The sequence below is a fragment of the Ylistrum balloti genome, unplaced genomic scaffold (assembly GCF_031769215.1).
Source record: "Ylistrum balloti isolate Yb309-2 unplaced genomic scaffold, AGI_CSIRO_Ybal_v1 Utg369662, whole genome shotgun sequence".
Taxonomy (NCBI): Eukaryota; Metazoa; Mollusca; class Bivalvia; order Pectinida; family Pectinidae; genus Ylistrum; species Ylistrum balloti.
In genome coordinates, this window is record NW_026781912.1 from 529,535 (window position 1) to 550,807 (window position 21,273).

Here is a 21,273-nt window from a genome sequence, read left to right on the forward strand (position 1 = left end):
TTCCGATTTGCAATTTATACCTCTATTCATTCGGTGTGAGAAAATATCTCCCAGCAATTGTTTGCAGTTGTAACTTTCAAATTAAACTTAATTTGCCAAATTAAAAAAAATAGATCGTACATATTTATATTTAATACCGAATTTCTAAGTATATAAAACCCCAATACATACTTACAAGTATTAAACAAATGACTTCATATCGTGACAACCAAACAAAATATTTCCAAATTTGTGTATGACGAACTGTTTATTATAAATCTCGTGAAAACCATCAGCTATCGACACATACATCGGATACGAACCCTTCATTCAAATCGAATGCGACATATAAAAAATATTTGTTGAGAAAATCTGTTGGTTACTACATAAAAAATTAAAATAACCAATCGAAATATGTTTTGTAAAAAGATGTATTCGTTGCGTCGCAATTAAATATCGAAGTAAACGGCTGTCGTGTCCCTGTGCTAAATAACTATTATTTAAAACACAAGACAACACTATACAAATCTTGTCCAGATACACCCCCTCCCCGTTTTCTGGTCAAACATTGTAGGTTTTATAACTGTGACGTGAAATTTTGTTTTCAAGAACATAATTTTGATCCAATAACTTTTGTTATTTTCCTTTGTTTTTTTTCAGCGTGACAATTTTGTTCGGATATCTCCTTTGGTTTTCAATTAACATCATTGAAACTTGGTAAACTTTACTTCAATACACCAGGAAATTGTTTGTGCTTTCCTGAATATACGGTATTAAGAGTCAACAACTTTGGAAGAGTAATTCCCCTTTGCTACTTTTAGCATTTTTACTATTGTACAGACAATTTGTCTCTCATTTTCGACCGTTTTCTTCTACTCTTTGTTTTGCTTTATCATAAACATGTAAAACTATTTTCCCTATTTTCACTCTGACTCTACAGATTTTGAAAGAGTTAATGCCCTTTACATTTTTGTATGGAGGTACTCTCCATCAGTTTTAGTGACAATTTTCCATGAAACTTAGTAGCCATTCTTTTAATGACACGATATTATGGTTTTTAGCATTTCGATTATCGATAATGGTTTCATTTCTATTTGGTACGGGTTCTACCATGAGATACTCTGGTTACACAAAACAAGAGATTCCAGAGTGTTCTTGGCACCCACCATTGTGTGATCTTTATTTAGTCTTTAAAAGTCTGTTCTTTTCTCATTAAGCATTGGTTAGAAGCAAATATTTGTTCAATCCATCATTTTTTTTCTTGTTGCACTATCATGAATGATATAAGATACCAGCTAAATGCCGACCCATCTCCGATTCGCTAACATTTCGTGTTTTATGTGTGATGATTCTGACTATCAACACACAAATGTGGTTGGTGTCGCAGTGGCCTTTCACCTGTAGGACCAGAGTTCGATTACTTTGACGTGAACAATATGTGACCAACTGGTTAGCCACATGGATAATCTTCCAGTACTACGAATACGGTTTGCTACCTCAGTAAAAACCCTGATTGGTATCAATCCCAGCCAACAAGAGTGAAAACCGCTTAGTACAGAGAAACCATTCATATCAAAGCTAAAAATCTTTATGGACAAGATTAGAAATTGCCCCCCCCCCCGCCCCTTGCTCATTTGCTCGTTGAGCCCATGATATTCTCAGCTTGTTTTATACATATTGGAGAGCAATCAGAGTCTATTTCTGGACATTTTTCACTGAATTGCATTTGAAAAAAAAAACAAAAAAACAAACAAAAACAATAATGATCATAATGGATTTCGTTGTCTTTAATTGTGGTCTATATAAATTGCTATTGTTACTGCTATATATGCTACACAATCCTTAAATAATGGCAATATTAATAACAAAGGTTTTAGTATGTCGTAATATATTCATATATATATGTGAACTGTGAGTTGGTAATCCGTGCCTAGCGAGTTGAAGTTGAACTAAAAATATTTATATTACATGATGACATCCTTTCGAGATTTTTTCGATTCCACAGAAGAGACATAGATATGACAGGTAGATCCAAAATATTTTATCTATCGACGATAACATTATTCTTTGAAATGTATAATCGCATGCAACGTTCATATATCCGTGAAAATCCGCAATACATTTTTCTTTACCCTCACCCCAAATAAAACATTTATGTGATTATGTTTCTCCTATAGACTTCCGGTGCTGGCGGTAAGTGGATTTCGGCGTACGTTTTGTCGTCGTTTTTAATATTATTTACTCGCTTTCAATGAAGATATTCACTGTTTTAAGTTTGTATGATACATCAACTCTGTTCCGTGTTGTTGGGCTATTCAAAACTAAAAGTATTATTCAAAAACATGGTTAAACTGACATATTTGGCTTACTTAGTCTAACACATTCGACTATACAACAATCTGTTTCTTATTTACAAAATCTGGTTACTACACATCGATGTACATGGTTATCTGTTGGATGTAAAGTCTGGTTGGCGAACCGGGGAAGACATTTTTCGTATATCTGACCTATGGATTATGAAGAATGAGAGAAATTGACCATTTTTACCAATTTTAGACAATGTCCATTTTACGTAAAGAAGAAGAAAAAACCCACACACAAGTTGGACCATTCTTTGTAAAACAAAAAGGTGATGTCTAATATGCTTAATATAATTCCACATGTTTAACTGACAATTTCACTCTTTGTTTCAGCTTGCTAAGGAATACATGGATAAAGTGACGTTTTGAAGATATTGACCAACCATGTCATCACCAGAGGTCGAGCGATTTGAGGTCACTGAAGATGACCTTGCCAATGAGTTCAACCAGAGACCTGGACATAGAATGTCCAAAAATAGGGCCATATATGGTAATATATACATATGATATTGATTGGCATTTATTTATGATAAATTTGAGAATGTCAACGAAGCAGTTAAAAAATACATTGGGAGTATCCATCTTGTCAAGCAGTATAGTGCTTATTCAAACCCAAGTGAGGGTAGTGGCATGGAAGATATTGATATTTTGCAGAGGGATCTGGATAAGCTTCAAAATTGGTCTAAAAAATTGCTGTTGAAATTCCATCCAAATAAATGTATAAAATATTATCAATTAAACCAAGTGAAAGAAGAAATTATTCTATGTCTGGACCCGAAAGAGAAAACCTGCAATTAGAAAACATAGCGAAGGAAAAAGATCTTGGTGTAACTACTGATGATCAATTAAACTTCCGAAGCCACATTCAATTAATTGTCAACAAGGCGAATAGCAAAGCAGGACTTATCAGAAGACCGTTTGTATTTCTAGACGAGACCATGTTCAAATTGCTATTCAAAGCTCTGGTAAGACCGCACCTCGAGTATGCCTCTAGTGTTTGGAACCCGCACCTGGTCAAAGATATAGATATTACTGAAAACGTTCAAAGGAGAACCACAAAATTAATACCAGGTTTTTAAACATTAATCGTATGAAGAGCGCTTAGCGAGACTGGACCTACCTACCTACATTGCAGGATGAGGGGAGACATGATCAACACCTTCAAAGTCATAAACAATAAATATGATACAAGAGTTACAGAAAACCAATTCCAGATGGCATCCTCCACTACAACAAGGGGACACTCCAAGAAATTGTTTAAGAAACATTCTCGATTAGACATCAGAAAACATTTCTTTAGTTAAAGAACTATAAATGTATGGAACAGTTTACCTCAACATGTCGTTGATGCTAATACAGTTAAACAGTTCGAAATTTTGTTTGATAAACACTAGAAAGAAAATTGATATCTTATTTTAAAGACTTGAAATAACACCAGAAGTATTTATCATTAAGAATATTATTTATTGTAAATTCATTTACAGATATGGACACAGAGGCTTATTCCCAGCCTGCGTTCATCATATATCCTAATAAATTCCTAATGAATAGTGTATGTTTTTCTTTACTCCTTCCTATTACACATTGCACATGTATATTGTGGAAATTTGAAAGCAAAAGTATGTTTTTCCTATAGATCAAGAAAATTCTAAATATGAAATAAGTGATAATGCACTGTTAATGCAGACTGAAGAAAAATCTGGTAGAATATGTTCTTTTAAGTGGATAAATACTTAAAAAATTAGATAAGGCAAAAAAGAAAATAAGTACAAGAATCGATGATTTTCAGATTGGTCATCCAGTAATTAATTAGTTCTTCAGACAATGGAACTGGACAAATCTTAATCAATTGATAAAAATTTTGACATTTTACATTTAAAAATATTATTACCAGGGTAAGTTACTACTGTAAGTCCAGGGGTCAACACAATTCCTCGAGCTCTGATGAAGGGAATGGGCTTATTAAAGAACAAAAACATACAAATATATTTATAGGTGTTTTGACTTAACAGACAAAGACAAGGATAGCCATATTACTAGGCATAGGTCTCTTGCTGGATAATTATGGTAAGTGAAATATGCTGTTACCACTGAAATTTTACATCATATTTCAGGAATGTGGGCCGAGGACAGTGATGAGGAAGATAGGCCTACCATTGGATTTTCTAGAGGGTCTCGAGGGAAGAAAGACTACGCAGCACCTGTCAACTTTGTTAGTGGGGGAGTGAAGCAGGGAAGTAAAATACTGAAGGAGCAGAAAGTAAAAGAGGAGGAAGACGATGATGAGGTAAGTTTCTTTTGTCAAGGTCAAAGATTTTCTACTAAAAGTCAGCAAAGATTTACTTTTTAAAATGTTTCCAAAGATTTAAAATCAGTCATAGTGTATCTACCTCTAGATCTGCTTTAAACAAAACATTTGGAACATTTGTGCATTATCAATATGAAGGCATGTAACAAGAGAGTACAATCTGAAGCTTTAAAGTATGGATTATGATTATTTAAAATAATCAGACAGTCATGAAATAAGGTAATCTCCCAATCTACAAACACAAGCCTAGCTCCAGTTTTATACAAGTAAATATTACTTTGTGATACTGCCAGATATTAATGAACAGTAATGACCAATTGGATAATACTATAAATATTTTCAAAATATGAGACATATGTTAGAGTAAAATGCATTTATATAATAATATTTTGTATCACTATTGCCATATCATTATACCTAGATGTCATATCTTATGCAAATGTTCTGATTTATTTTCAGAATTCTGATTCTGACGGTCCTGAACAGTCTGTACCGATAGTCCAGGCTCCATTAAGGTCCTCAGAGATTCCTATTGTACAACCCCCTTTACGGTCATCTGGTGGAGCATTCAAAAACAAAACAGCTCCACCTGGAGGTTCGCGAAAGTTTGCTGGCCTTAAAAATCAGGACAAGTAAGTAGAAAGAGAATTTTGACTAACTCTAGCTTTAAAGAATTTTCTAGTCTTCAAGTGAATTTTGTAGTAAAGGTTGCTACTGTACTGCCACTTCTTTCTACATTAAAGAAGGCGAAAGTGTTTCAGATTGAGATATTCATAATTCTGAATTCATTTCCATTGTAACCTGAATTTTCTGAAACCATGCAAATTAAAACTTCAACACCTTACATCAAGAAAAGCAAAGAATTAAAAGGATAATTTACTTTTACAGAAAGAGAAGGCTTTTAGTCAAAGTTCCAATTGGTTGAAGTAGAAAATCTATTAGTAAAAAGATAGCGAAGTTTCATGCTCATTTAAACTAAACTTCATTCAGTGACTACATTAAGTGCTTACAAATGGAACTTTCTGTAAATTTACGGGGTATAAAATTTTCCAGATTTGGCCAAATATTATACATGACTTCTCTGGATAAGTCATGTTCATAATGCTATGCTTTTTTTACTAGGCTTTCTTGTTAAATACTTGTGTTCTAATCATCTTTGTTTATGTAGTCTGAACATTCATTGTATTGTAAAATAGCAATTTGATAATTACCTAGTAACAAGTGCTTTAACAATAAATGTTTCCTTCCTCATCACCAAATTAGAAAAGAAAATGGTCAACAGTCAAAGAATCAAAACACAATTTGTGATGGATAATTTTCCAATGATATAGAAGATTTTCCCTATGTCTGGTTCTTTTACTTTTTTGCAGGGCATTTGGAAGTTGGGAAAAACACACTAAAGGTATTGGCCAAAAACTTCTTGAAAAGGTAACTATAGTTCTGACCTATAGATGGTGTTTTGTAGTATTGTTGTTGATAAAATGAATGCTATCATTGTAAATACTGGTAAAAATTGATTGGTCAGTTGATCTGTACACCATCACACTCACTGAGATGGTAAAGGTTGGAGTGATCAGAAATATCAGGTTTTTGTAGTGCCTTTTTCATTATAAACGTCTTCAGGGTGTTTAATATCTACAAAGATTCAGGATCTATGTTTTAATTATCCACATGGTTTAATTACAGTATTGTTATTCTATGTAAAGAATTGGTAGGCAACTTATGTTTCTTAACTTTTATTCCTACAACAAAGTAAATAAAAATTACACCAAGGCAGCAAAGAGGCAGGGAATTCCGCCCTGCCCCTCCACTCCCATTTTATTTGCATTTAAAACGAAAAGAAATTTGACAAAACAAACAATGACAAATGAAGTAAAGCTATTAATATATTGAATACCAGTAACAAAGTTTTCAGTTTCTAAATATGAGTCTTATTAATGTAGTTAGCAATAGCAGCTATGTAGTTAGCAATAGCAGTGATGTAGTTAGCAATTGCAGTGATGTAGTTACAATAGCAGTGATGTAGTTAGCAATAGCAGTGATGTAGTTAGCAATCGCAGCGATGTAGTTAGCAATAGCAGCGATGTAGTTACAATAGCAGTGATGTAGTTAGCAATAGCAGGGATGTAGTTAGCAATAGCAGCGATGTAGTTAGAAATAGCAGCGATGTAGTTACAATAGCAGCGATGTAGTAAGCAATAGCAGTGATGTAGTTAGCAATAGCAGTGATGTAGTTAGCAATTGCAGTGATGTAGTTACAATAGCAGTGATTTAGTTAGCAATTGCAGTGATGTAGTTACAATAGCAGTGATTTAGTTAGTGGCAATGTTAATATGATTAATTCTAGTGGTAATATAGTTAACAGTAGCAGTGATTAAGTTAGCAATAATGATGATAAAGTTAGCAATACAGACATTTGTTGTGTTAGCATGAATTTTAGCTGAGGTAAAGACATTATGACCTGTTACCTTTGACTTTGTAGATGGGATATAGACCAGGGGAGGGTTTGGGCAAGACTCACCAAGGTATCACCACACCTGTAGAAGCAGTCAAGCGGAAAGGCAGGGCAGCTGTTGGAGCCTATGGAACAGAGAGGTCAGAAAGGTCATTGCAGGACTACCCAGTGTATGATTCCGAGGAGGAGGAAGATAAGGAGTTTCAATCTCAGCTGCAGCAGTGGAAGAAAAAACCAGAGGTGCAAAGTTTACCCATTTGGTTCTACTCAATGACATGTTTGATTTTTCCAGCATTGTTCAGGAAAAATTGAATTCATCACTAACATTTGTTCTAGAGATTACCACATGTATAACAGACCACCTGTCTATGATATCAATATGTCTAACACAAAATATGATTTCCTTAATTCAACTGTTGGTGTTGCATGTTCCAGTATTCAAGCTTGTTTGGACTAAAGTTTACAAACAAATAACATGTCTTAGATGTAGAGAAGGTGGTATTTTTTTCTCACTTGAATGTACTGTATTATATCTGCTCACAGCATATGTTTTGTAAATTGGACGTAAATACTGGTATATTAAATTGATCAGACACGTCGAGTCATTGATGTGTTAACTGAGAAAAGAAAATAGGTTTTACTGAAGATATCAAAGACACAAAAAATTTTGATGACAAATGTCTTCTAATTCTGAGAAAAGTATATTGTAATTTTGAACATAATTCCATTATACATTGTACCAATGAGGTGAATTATTTCATTTCAACATCTGATTTTCAGGGCAGCAAAAAGAAACCCAAATATGTCTACAAAACAGCACAGGAGCTTATTGACACTGGGTCAACAAAGAAACGCCCACAGTTATCAAAATCTTCCAAGGTCAAGGTCATTGACATGACTGGCAAGGAGCAAAGAGTTCTTTCAGGTAATGATTATAAGGATTTGTTGGAGAGCATGTGGACACTTCATTTCAGTGGAAGTGAAAAAAAAAAGCAAAAAGAAAGTTTCTGATTTTACAGTATGTTAATGATTGTGCTGATTGTGCTGATTGTGCTGATTGTGCTGATTATGTTGATTGTGGTGATTGTGCTGATTATGCTGATTGTGCTGATTGTGCTGATTGTGCTGATTATGATGATTGTGCTGATTGTGCTGATTATGCTGATTGTGCTGATTGTGCTGATTATGTTGATTATGTTGATTGTGGTGATTGTGCTGATTGTGCTGATTGTGCTGATTGTGCTGATTATGATGATTGTGCTGATTGTGCTGATTATGCTGATTGTGCTGATTGTGCTGATTGTGCTGATTGTGCTGATTATGCTGATTGTGCTGATTGTGCTGATTGTGCTGATTATGCTGATTATGCTGATTGTGCTGATTGTGCTGATTATGCTGATGCTGATTATGCTGATTATGCTGATTGTGCTGATTGTGCTGATTATGCTGATTATGCTGATTGTGCTGATTGTGCTGATTGTGCTGATTATGCTGATTGTGCTGATTATGATGATTGTGCTGATTATGCTGATTGTGCTGATTATGCTGATTATGCTGATTGTGCTGATTGTGCTGATTGTGCTGATTATGATGATTGTGCTGATTGTGCTGATTGTGCTGATTATGCTGATTATGCTGATTGTGCTGATTGTGCTGATTGTGCTGATTATGCTGATTGTGCTGATTGTGCTGATTGTGCTGATTGTGCTGATTGTGCTGATTATGCTGATTATGCTGATTATGCTGATTGTGCTGATTATGCTGATTGTGCTGATTGTACTGATTATGCTGATTGTGCTGATTATGCTGATTGTGCTGATTATGCTGATTATGCTGATTGTGGTGATTGTGCTGATTGTGCTGATTATGATGATTGTGCTGATTGTGCTGATTGTGCTGATTATGCTGATTATGATGATTGTGCTGATTGTGCTGATTATGCTGATTGTGCTGATTATGCTGATTATGTTGATTGTGGTGATTGTGCTGATTGTGCTGATTATGCTGATTATGTTGATTGTGGTGATTGTGCTGATTATGCTGATTATGATGATTGTGCTGATTGTGCTGATTGTGCTGATTATGCTGATTATGATGATTGTGCTGATTGTGCTGATTATGATGATTATGCTGATTGTGCTGATTGTGCTGATTATGCTGATTGTGCTGATTGTGCTGATTATGATGATTGTGCTGATTGTGCTGATTGTGCTGATTATGCTGATTATGATGATTGTGCTGATTGTGCTGATTATGATGATTATGCTGATTGTGCTGATTGTGCTGATTATGCTGATTATGCTGATTGGATGATTTGTTGAGAATGTCTTGAATCTTAGATAATTCACAGTGTTAAACATTGGGGGTTGGGGGGTAGTTACTGTTGACAAATGGAGGAGGGATTTATGTGATGATATTGGTAGTAATTTGGGTAAAAAGAAGTTTTCGAATGGATACGCATGTATGACAGGAAGACAAGCACTTTTAACAGCAGTAGTTGTTTTGTATTAAAAAAGTACAGTTTTTTCAAACACTTCCACAGTCTTGCAAAATGCTTAATGTTTGGCACATGTGTGATACAAAACTGTTTTTGATGTTTATGATGCTGACAGTTAAATATGTAAAATGTTTTAAGCAAACGGGTAGAGCCAATGTCATTTCCATGTGAGTTGGTTAATAAGTAGGGCACTGCACGTTGGATGAGGATACTGAAAGGTATGCAGAGTGATGAAATAAGATACCAGAATAGAGAACCCACTCACTGCTGATGTGTGCTGTGTTGTGATTGAAACTTACTTGGATAGGAAACAAAATTTCAAACAAAATTTCAAAACCAGATTTCAGCAAAGAATTGTGTTATCCTATATCTTTAGGCTACCATGCCATTGCCCATCGCCATGACAAACCTGAAGCTGAGGAGGAGCCTGTACAAAACCAGACCAATCAGAGACGAGCATTTGACCTTCCAGAACTGACACATAATCTGAATCTTCTAGTAGACATGGCTGAAGAAGATATCATGCAAAACGATCGCAAGTAAGTAACAGGTGTCACATTGAAGTGTTTGGACAGAAAGTGTTACTTTGCATGCAAATTACATACATAACATTACATGTATCACATTATAGGGCATTTTCTTCAAACTAAATACCGGGTACCTTTTAATATTAAATACAGTTACAGTCGAACTTCGTTAACTCGAACTTGGAAAACTCGAAGACCCCATTTAACTCGAAGCACTTTGTCGGTCCTGGCAAAATCTTCTCTTTATTCTAGTAATCAAAACTCGGAAAACTCGAATTCGGAAAACTCGAAAAACTCTGTTAATTCGAAGTAAAAATTTGGTCCCAACAACAAAACATATACTGAATATGATCGGAAAACTCGAAGTATAAATTTTGTGCCGGTCAATTACATTGCTGATGCGCTACGCCGTTTTGCAATTTTACCGACAATAGGCTTTACAAGTGAATATTAATGAACAATACTGTAATTAACAATATTCATGTTTTAGAAAAGTGTTTATTGTTATTTAATTGAATGATAAAAGGTAACCGTTAGATCTTATAATTGATAGATATCGGCGATAAAAAGTGAAGTTCTACTCACATTGCGTAATTTCCGTGTCTGTCAGCCATAACAAACACCGACCTGTGTATACACTCAGTGAAGCGGAACTAAGCTATAGAAAACAATCACAACACTGGCCCGGTACTAGGCTTAATGTTTTTACAGGAGTACGCATGAAACGGTCACCTGTGCTCAATTAAACCGACAAATGAGTGAAACAATTATTTAATTAGCGTCGAAGTACTTAGGGCAGAATTAGTGAGGAGATGTCATGAGTGTCACATAGGGATAAAAGCAGGGGTGTTTCTCACCGAAATCATACCCGTTTCGAAATGTCGAAGTCAATTGAGCAATCCAACGAAGGACCCGGTTTATCCGGGGGGATACTTGGATCGATTGATAGGGCGAAGACCGGCGTGAAGAGGAACGTCAGGAACATTAAAAATCTTTGCACCAAAACTCATGAACTCGGCTATCTCAAAGACTCAAATAACTCGAAGTATTTTCGTGGTCCCATCGACTTCGAGTTAACGAGGTTTGACTGTACTTGCATGAAATGGTTTGTACTTAATATGAGTATAATACATTGATATATATACACAATTTCAATTTCACATATGCAAAAATGACCCACATTATGACAATTTTACTCTAGCTAAGCAAATATGTTTATGTTTTGTGCAAATACCTGTAGCATGGGAAATTGTGAAATATCTTCACACTTGATTGTCAAAAATACTGAAAGAAGGTAGCAATATCAAAAGATAATATGATACAGACTTATACAGAACTTCATGTTGATGTTTGTAATATTGATTGAGTTATGGAGAGATAATTTTCCTTGATCACCAACATTCATGTGTATATTGTGTATATACATATCACATTTTAGCAGGGTATATACATATTACATTTTAGCAGGGTATATACATATCACATTTTAGCAGGCTATATACATATCACATTTTAGCAGGCTATATACATATCACATTTTAGCAGGGTATATACATATCACATTTTAGCAGGCTATATACATATCACATTTTAGCAGGGTATATACATATCACATTTTAGCAGGCTATATACATATCACATTTTAGCAGGGTATATACATATCACATTTTAGCAGGCTATATACATATCACATTTTAGCAGGCTATATACCATATCACATTTTAGCAGGCTATATACATATCACATTTTAGCAGGGTGGTCTTGTTGTTAGTAGTTATTATATGTTGATTTAATAGGGAATAAAATCTGTTAAAGAAGATAGTCACCCCACAATTGTTTTATGACTTTTATCAGAGATTTATATATACAATGTAACACATAAATATCTTTGGTTCCTCATCACATGATATTATACATTATTGGTTTTATATAAGGAGTATTTTAATAACCATTGTTCAATAAACCACAGATAGCCTTGGCCTATTGGGGGATGGGAAACAAGCTAAAGCTAGCTAAAGTCTGTATTAATTGCAAGTTCAGACTGCCCACTAGAGTGTTTATTGTCGTTCATTTATGTATTATGGGTTTTGACACCTGGTGAATGAATCATTAATTTCATATTCATGCCACACACAGAAAGATGGAAAGAGCTGGTGTATATATAGGGTATTCATGCATTCCTCTAAATCCTGATGATGCGCCATGAATGTTTACTTTTACCTGTCACAGGAACAGTACATCAGGGATGTAAGCTGAGGGTACATTAAAAAAGTCTTCAATGATAACATTTGAAAAGTAAAAAAGGTTAAATCCGTTATTTATTCAAATCTGATACAAAAAATTCATGTATCTCTACCATTGCGTGATCCATATTGGTGTACACAGGCTAATCTTGCACTCATCAGGCAATAACTGAAACATAATTCGGGTTAGGAAATGATCAAGATTGGCGCATATTTATTAAGCAATCAAAAGACAGGAAACAGTATTAGAAATTGATTCTATTGTGAGTTGCCTATTACAAAATGAAACTACATTTTTTCAGATACTTTTGATTGATTTAGGATTTAAAACTGATATTTTCATAGCTTGTCTGTCTGTTTAACATACCTCCAGTGTCCATGTACCTTTGGCACTGGGTTTGGTGTGTGCACAATAATCCCCCAAGAGCAATGCACAGGGATCAGATTGTGTGAACATCTGACTCCTGTAGTAATGGGGCATGCTATGTAACTTAGGTTTCCTTACTGAACATACATGCTTTGTACAATCATCTGGTATATGGTGTTATTTAGGCTAGGTCTGAGGTAAAAGTGAGCTGTAAAATTTATAGGATGAATCATATATGTCACTACAAAACTTTGGTGTCATCATATTGTATGTGTACCTTCACCTGTGTCGTATGTAGCTTAAAAGGATCGTGTGAGGTTAGGAAGAAAGATGTCATTACCTGGACTGGGTTCACTATCAAATAATAATGCAGGTAGCAGTCTTGTGATTTGGAACTTTAAATTGTTTCAGTAGTGCACAGGTTTCACTGATTTGATGGAAAATGTTTTTAAAATTTGGCTGTTGATAGTCAACTTCTATCAAAGTATTTGATTGTTTTGTATATGGTGGATTATATCTTGTTTTTAAAGTTCAAAATATATTTATTATCAACATGTTTATCCTTTCAATAATTTTGGTACTTTTTGTTTGTCTAGACTACGATACCTGAAGGATCATATAGTGAACATGAGGTATGAGAAAGAACGACTGGATGAAATCTGTGGTCAGGAGGAAAGACAGATGGAGAAACTAAGGAAAGTGCTGGAAATTGTTGACACGTAAGTCACTATAAAGTAGATTTACATTGTTACGAAAAAAAATCAGAAACTCATGTTTCAGGAAAGCAGGTTTTTACCTGAAAAGCTTAGTGCAATTTCTCATGTGTCAATGAATGATAAATCTTGTTAATTGCCAGTATTACATATTATCTGTGTAGATAAATTTATCCTATTTTTGAGTAAAATATGGAAATATTGGTAAATATATTTTCTGATTACCATACTGTAAATCACTAAGTTTAGCAAATACAGATGTACTTTATTTTGGGAACTTCAAACATATTTGTGGATACATGATTTTGCAATTGCTGATCTAGAAATGACTTAAAATTCGTGAATGATGGGCTCCTCAAGATTCCAATAATGGTTACTGTATCCACATGGATGCCAGCCAGAGTTATTTTACAAGTAATAGCGAGGGATTTGAATTGGGAGATTAACTCTCCTTACATATCAATGCAAAAATAAATCTGATACCAAATAGGAGCAACTGTTCTGTCAGACTTTCCACCAGCCATAGTTTTTGTCTGTATTGGAATTAAGGGATCCAAAAGAATTACAATATTCAAAAACAATGCAAAATATTACATTTCACAATTTATAAAATTCAAATTTGAATACACCACTATCATGTTCTAGTTTAGATTTTGGGAATAAATTGAGACTTGATTGTATGTGTGTATGGATTACAAATGTAGACTTTGGTTAACCATTACAGATGTCAGTTGAGAACCCAACCTGGCTGTGATAATCCTATGTCATTGTCTGAGTGTGCAGCCATCTTTAAATCACTTCAAGAAAATTTTTACGAAGAGTACAAAATGTATGACTTGTCATCTTTAGCCATTGCTCTTGTCTTTCCCATGGTAAGTGTAATAGGTCAGTCAAAAAAATCTCTTGTGTTGAAACCTATGTATTAAAATGCAATTCAATTTGATGTGCTGGTATATTAGAGAGGGTTCGAAATTTAGATGAAAAAAGTTTTGAGAAGACATTTATTCAACAATATGGGAACGGTTTATTTAATTTGATTTTAAAAATGGAGTTAACTTCAATGACAAGGATTATCTGGATTTTCATGAAGTATGGCAATGTTGGTCTGAATATTCCACAACACTTACTGAATATATTGTGAATATTACCTACTACACTTTAATAAAAGATATCAACTTAAATGATTTATTTATAATAAAGAATGTTCAGAAAATAGAAAAAGAATAAAAAAAAGAAATGTATTTTAATGTAATTAGGATTCGTGTACAAAGGATGAAGTATCCAATTTTCATTTCTATAGATGAAGCAGCATTTTACAAACTGGGATCCATTGAAGAATCCGGCTCATGGCTTAGAGACTGTTAGGGAGTGGAAGGCCCTTCTAGAGGACTACACAAATACATTGGCTGCAGGGCCTGTAACAGGGGGACAGGACATGGATGTGTATCAGAGACTTCTGTGGGATGTATGGCTGCCATTTGTCAGGACTACAGTGTTGTAAGTACTTCAATACTAATGCCTAGTAACAAAGATATAACTACGGTGGCTATCTATTAACATAGTTTGAGTGGTTCAGCTGGCAAGAGACTAGTGTAAGGGCTGTAAAATGGCTCTATTTTTAACTGTCCCATAGAATGAACTATATCGTAAAAATTGCATGCAATGAAAATAAGTCTTATGCTGTAGTTTGTTCTGTGATTCCCTTTAATAATGCTTTAACATCTATTCTGCTTAAAGTTTTAAGTTAAAGAAACAACAGACTATCCAAAGATGTGTCTGGTGCAGTATTTGCCTATAAATAAAATGTTCATTTGTATCTTAATATTTCCTGACATTTTGTGAGGACTGACCTGGTATTATGAAGAAAGTTTGAAAAAGAGCAATAGGTGGTGAGCTTGCTTATTCCAAGCAAACAAAGCTGGCTCATTCAAACTGTTTTTACAAAACAATCCAGCTCAGTTCTGATCTCTGCTTGGTGTTAATACATCAGGTTCTATTTTAGATTTAGAAAGGTTTTAAGATAAAATCAATTGACGACAGTTGAAATCTCGCCCCAGTTGCTCAAACTCTGATAAGAGTTAACCAGTGATTGGGTCCCACTGAATATAACTAGGACTTTCAAAGCATCATTAACTCTCAGAAAATATCAATCTTACCTTGTCAAATGATAAAGCATGTTCCAAACCACTGGTAACTTTAACTTAGCTTGAAGCAACCAGGGCAACTAGAACATACAGAATCACCTACACTCACCAAATTTTGTATATGTGTACATACTATTACATCATGTAGAAAATTAATATATGGTAGGGTAAGATTGCAAAGTCAAATCTCCCTAGCCTTTCATCTTGACAACTAGGATTCAATGACCTGGTCAGACATGAAATTGTATGGGATCCCCAACCAACCATAGGGATTTTGCCCAAGTTTTAGGATTTCCTCCCACAGTAAGGCCCCTTGTGCTCTTCCAAACAAGAGTGATTAACGTAATATTAAGATTTTCTTAATTCTTGTAAAGTAAACAAAATTCTAAGCTGAAGAAATCTAGAACATTGTATGCGTTACTCACAGGACATGGAATGTAAGGAACTGTGACAATCTGATTGAACTCTTGGAGACATGGATGCCAGTGCTTCCGGGATGGGTAATGGAGAACATTCTCAACCAGCTTGTGTTACCACGGTTACTACAGGAAGTGGAGAATTGGAACCCGTTGACGGACACAATGCCGATTCATGCATGGCTGCATCCCTGGCTGCCACTCATGGGTGAAAAACTTGAGCCACTGTATGCACCAATCCGACACAAGCTTGCAAATGCTCTCATTAACTGGCACCCATCTGATTCATCAGCAAAGGTCATTCTGCAGCCATGGATGAAAGTGTTTAAGCCAGGACACACTGAGGCATTTCTTGTCAAAAATATCCTCCCAAAACTGGCCATGTGTATGACTGAGTTTGTCATCAATCCACACCAGCAGGTTCTGGGTAAGTCAATAGTTATTAAACACAATCATTTTTTCAAAAGTTTTTATGCATTTTGGGGTTTTTGGGGATGTTTTTTGCACTTCAAAAAAAATAATAGGAAGAAACTTGTTACTTTTGAAGGGTGTGTTTTGTATAAAAGTTTAAATTCAAATATAAAATTGAAGTGAATTTCTGCCCAAGTAAATGTACAGCTTTGAATTTTTCAAATGAAGATATTGATTTTCTGAAAATGTTAATTTTGTATTGGAATAAATTTGATGTGTTTTAAGATTCCTGGTAAATATATTCCACATTTAATATTATATGAATTCTATGTTGATTTTCAGACCCATGGCACTGGGTGATAGCCTGGCGAGACCTAATTCCACCGAAACACATGGTAGCCATGCTGGACAAGACCTTCTTTCCCAAGTGGTTGCAGGTGCTGTGTGGTTGGCTGGGCAACATGCCTAATTATGAGGAGATCACCAAATGGTATCTTGGTTGGAAGTCACTGTTCCCAGACCAGTACATGTCTATACCTGTTGTCAAAGGTACAACTGTAAACCACATTATACTGTAAATGTACATATTTTCATGTAATCTTATCTTAGTGTTTTTCACACTTAACATATTGCATTAAAATATTTGCGTTAATTGCAATTTCAGATTGTTATTATATACCAATCATTGTAGATGTGCTATTTCATCATTTCACTTATTTGCCAGAAAATGCTAATACTGTACAACTGATTGTGCTGAATTAGATGTTTACAGTAGATCTTCACAGCCATCCTAGCGCCTGGCAGATAATCATAGCCTCTAGATTAACTAATAAATCTAACACTGGTGTAATGTTGTTCTTATTGCAACAGCTGTAAATAAGGAAGTATTTCAGTGTGTTTTGTAGAAAGTAAGGCCTATGAAATGGTATTTAATTGCTAGTCATGTCGCAATTGCTATAAAAACATGTAAACAAGACAGGTCCAAGAGTTTAAAGTTTTTGCAAAAACATTTTGCTTATTTCGCAAAATTGTGATAGGGAAAAGATGAAATTCTAAGTGTAGATTTATCAGAAACGTTTGTAAAACTGTTCAAGTCTTGACAACAATTTTTGTTTGAAATTTCATTCTTTTTCATATCTTCTATTAACAGATCACTTTAACAAAGCTCTAGACATTATGAACCGGGCAGTCTCTGGTCACTTCCAGCCTGGAGCAAAAGAAAACATGGCTTACTTTGCCCACACAGAGAGAAGACATATGGCAGACACTTTGATTCCTCCTCCTCCCCTACCCCCTGGTCCTCCAGCACCACCTATACCACAGGATGTAAGTATGACTACCCCTGGTCCTCCAGCACCACCTATACCACAGGATGTAAGTATGACTACCCCCTGGTCCTCCAGCACCACCTATACCACAGGATGTAAGTATGACTACCCCCTGGTCCTCCAGCACCACCTATACCACAGGATGTAAGTATGACTACTCCCTGGTCCTCCAGCACCACCTATACCACAGGATGTAAGTATGACTACCCCCTGGTCCTCCAGCACCACCTATACCACAGGATGTAAGTATGACTACCCCCTGGTCCTCCAGCACCACCTATACCACAGGATGTAAGTATGACTATTCCCTGGTCCTCCAGCACCACCTATACCACAGGATGTAAGTATGACTACCCCCTGGTCCTCTAGCACTACGTATACCACAGGATGGAAATATTACTACTCCGATCTTGGTATCCCTAGATCAGTATATCAAATGTTGTGTTTGCTTACTTGATATCTTTCCCCAGAGTATTATATAGATCATTCTTTTTCACTGTATTATGATGAAAGCTTCTATTATTCCTTATGCATATGCTCAACTTTATAAATCTAACTACTGATTTGTAGGCATACCTTATAAATGTCCTTAATAGATTTCCTTGCTGTTACTTTGGGGAATGATATTTGAACATATTTTATTATTGAATTGACGACATATACAAAATATTGAAACATCACAAATCTACAGTAGAAATACTTGCCATGGATTTAGAACTTGATAAAGTAATAAAATTGAAGTCACATTCAGTTAAAGAAAATTTGATTAGAAATACTGAATGAAATTCATGATAAGGGTTTCAATTGCAGGAAAGATGTGAGTTCATGTTATCTATTTCAGTATCCAGCTGTCCGAAGCTCCACAGCTTCCTACCCTGCCAGCTTTAAAGAGCTTGTGGAGAAAAAGGTAATCTTCCTTTGTCAGTCAAACATTTATTTTTGTCCAGTGTTTACTGCCTATAGTCAAACAACTGATCTCAGACCTTTGTCAAACAAATGTTTACTGTTTGTGGTCAAACAACTGATCTCAGACCTTTGTCAAACAAATGTTTACTGTTTGTGGTCACACAACTGATCTCAGACCTTTGTCAAACAAATGTTTACTGTTTATGTTCCACCATGTATCCTAATGAATCAGAAATGGGGTAAGGGAGACAATCCCATGTCAGTTTACACTCTAAACCTAATGTTAACGACAGTTTAATTGCCAAGACAGTTCATTCTAGTTTTATCATCTGGTATTTCTGTTAAGACTCCCCCAAACCATTTTATGTTTTTGTACAATTACATTTTTAGAGGAAAAAAATTTAAAAAATTGCAGTAGTTGATCCAAAGTCATGGTAAATATCAAATTTTATTTTTGTTTTTACAAAGTTACAATATAGTCAATTGGAATCAGGTTTTTAAATCTATTCACATTTGTGATTTTTATATTATTTTTTTCCCCACAGGCAGAGGAAAATAACATCCTTTTCATGCCTGTGCCTGGTCGTACACAGGAGGCGAAGCAAGTGTACCGTTATGGCAAGCTAATGATGTATATGGACAGAAGTGTGATATTTATACAGGAAAACAATCAATGGATTCCTGTATCCCTACAGACCCTCATAGACAAGGCTATTTAACACAGGATAACCGACAGATTCATGTCATTCTTGCAGGACCATGTAGACAAGGCAACACACAGGAAAACCATCAGAGTTCATGTTTTTTCATACCATTTATGGTTGGATTTCACTTCAACAGTCCAGCAATTTGATATATTGTTCTTTGATTCTGGAGATGGTGATTATAAATTTAGATAAATATTGTATGTTAAAATAAGGCACATTGCTTACATTTACTGTATATAGGGGAAGTATTGCTACAGTTTTACTTTTGCCCTTTTACAGCAAAAAATTAAAAAAAAAAAACAAAACAGCAGCATAAGTTTGAAGTGCAAATTGAAACTTATCTTTTTGTGCTTTAGAGGTGACTTTGCACTTGGCAAAGGCAAATGTTATTTGAAGGGTTACATGATATCCCTGTAGCAATGTTTCTCCATATACAGGGTTATATTCCTTATGTTGAATATAGATGTTATTGATATAAAAAATCACCCTGATGTTTACAAAATCTTTACAATTTCAGATGGTTATTTGTATAGTTATCTGAATATATCCACCATATAAATCAAAGCCTGGGATATAATATTATACTTGTTTCTCAGAATATTGAGTTCTGCAAGCCAGAATGTCACGGATCTAATTATATCTATAGCCTAATAAATGCTTGTCTGACACCTGTGTTGATAATAATGTGATTGTACATTGTAAACAAGTATGAAAGGATGTATGTGTAGATGTGTACATGACAAAGCAAAATAAACTTAAAGTATGACAATACTTTGTTGTATTATTTATTTCTGCTAATATGCATTAAAATGTCCTCCTTTTTAGGAGTTATGTCCCTTGAATGGAGTAGATCGCTTTCATTGGCTTGCGAATATTTTCCTGTGGAAGTGTATGTTTTAACGTTAATATTCGTGCGATCTTCGCCAGACGCTTTCAGTATGCTTTCCTCAAGACATATGATCTTACATCAGGCCCGAACGATACATGTAAGTCTTATTATGGAACTTTTTCAACAAGTGTCCGAAATCTACTCACAGTTGCCATTTATGCCATTTTGATACAAAATATATCAAAAAAAACAAGTCATATTTTATGAAAACCTATTTCAAACTGAGGGTTGGGACAAAGAAAAAGCTGAATAAACAAAAAAAGAAAAAGATAAAAATAGACAGAAATATAGAAAATGAAGAAATATACAATACAATGCGTTCCTTAAAGACAATAAATCACCTGGCAAAGATGGAATAATTGCAGAATTCTATAAAAGATATTGGGGCATTATTCAAATAGAATTTATTAACATAATCAAATATGTGTTTGAAAACAGTCTACTATCAAAATCACAAAGTAGGGGAATACTAAAATTAATTAATATAATATTGAATATGGAGAGAAAAAATTCAAAAAATAAAAAATCGTATCCATATATGGAAAACAAGAAACCTGACATTTAAAGGTAAAGTTATATAATAAGGTCACAATAAACAAAATGGAGGTAGGAATATGGTTGATTTAGAGATATTCATCTTAAGTAAATATATAAAGACTTTTTACAGACTTATACCCTCCAACCTAGAGAGTTGGAGTGTCTTTAGTAAGTTTTATTGATAATACATCCCTTCTTGAGAAATTGAGAAGAAAAAAAAATTGGATAGCTGAATTTTCCTGTGTCAAATTATCTATTCCACTTATACAAATATTAAAGGATAATGTATATAAAGAAAAAGAGTTATATATAGATAACAACTTGCTTTTAGTCATTAAGAATAATACCAAGAATAGAAAAGAAATGGTATCGTACAATTTACTTAAAGAAAAATTTATACAAAAGATTCTGATCCCAGACTGTAAACCCTTAGCAGAAATCAAATGGGTAAAACAAAGGAGTTGGAGTAAAAGACTGGGGACAAAT

At 34.6% G+C, this 21,273-nt stretch overlaps 1 protein-coding gene across 2 annotated transcripts; it reads left to right on the forward strand.

Annotated features, from left to right (window-relative positions):
- The first annotated feature begins 2,697 nt into the window (after nt 1-2,697).
- Nucleotides 2,698-20,130, forward strand: LOC132559086 (tuftelin-interacting protein 11-like). 2 transcript variants are annotated; one of them, XM_060223700.1, is made up of 15 exons: nt 2,698-2,829; nt 4,454-4,626; nt 5,107-5,279; nt 6,018-6,075; nt 7,130-7,342; nt 7,883-8,027; nt 9,976-10,138; nt 13,333-13,455; nt 14,174-14,321; nt 14,750-14,946; nt 16,021-16,436; nt 16,763-16,969; nt 17,571-17,746; nt 18,590-18,655; nt 19,200-20,130. In XM_060223700.1, exons 1-15 carry the CDS (start codon nt 2,724-2,726, stop codon nt 19,371-19,373), a joined length of 2,538 nt encoding a protein of 845 aa, XP_060079683.1. In that variant the 5' UTR covers nt 2,698-2,723; the 3' UTR covers nt 19,374-20,130. The 2 variants fall into 2 exon arrangements, with proteins under 2 accessions (XP_060079683.1, XP_060079690.1); XM_060223707.1 differs by having other exon boundaries at nt 18,597-18,655; nt 19,200-19,378.
- The last annotated feature ends 1,143 nt before the right edge of the window (nt 20,131-21,273 follow it).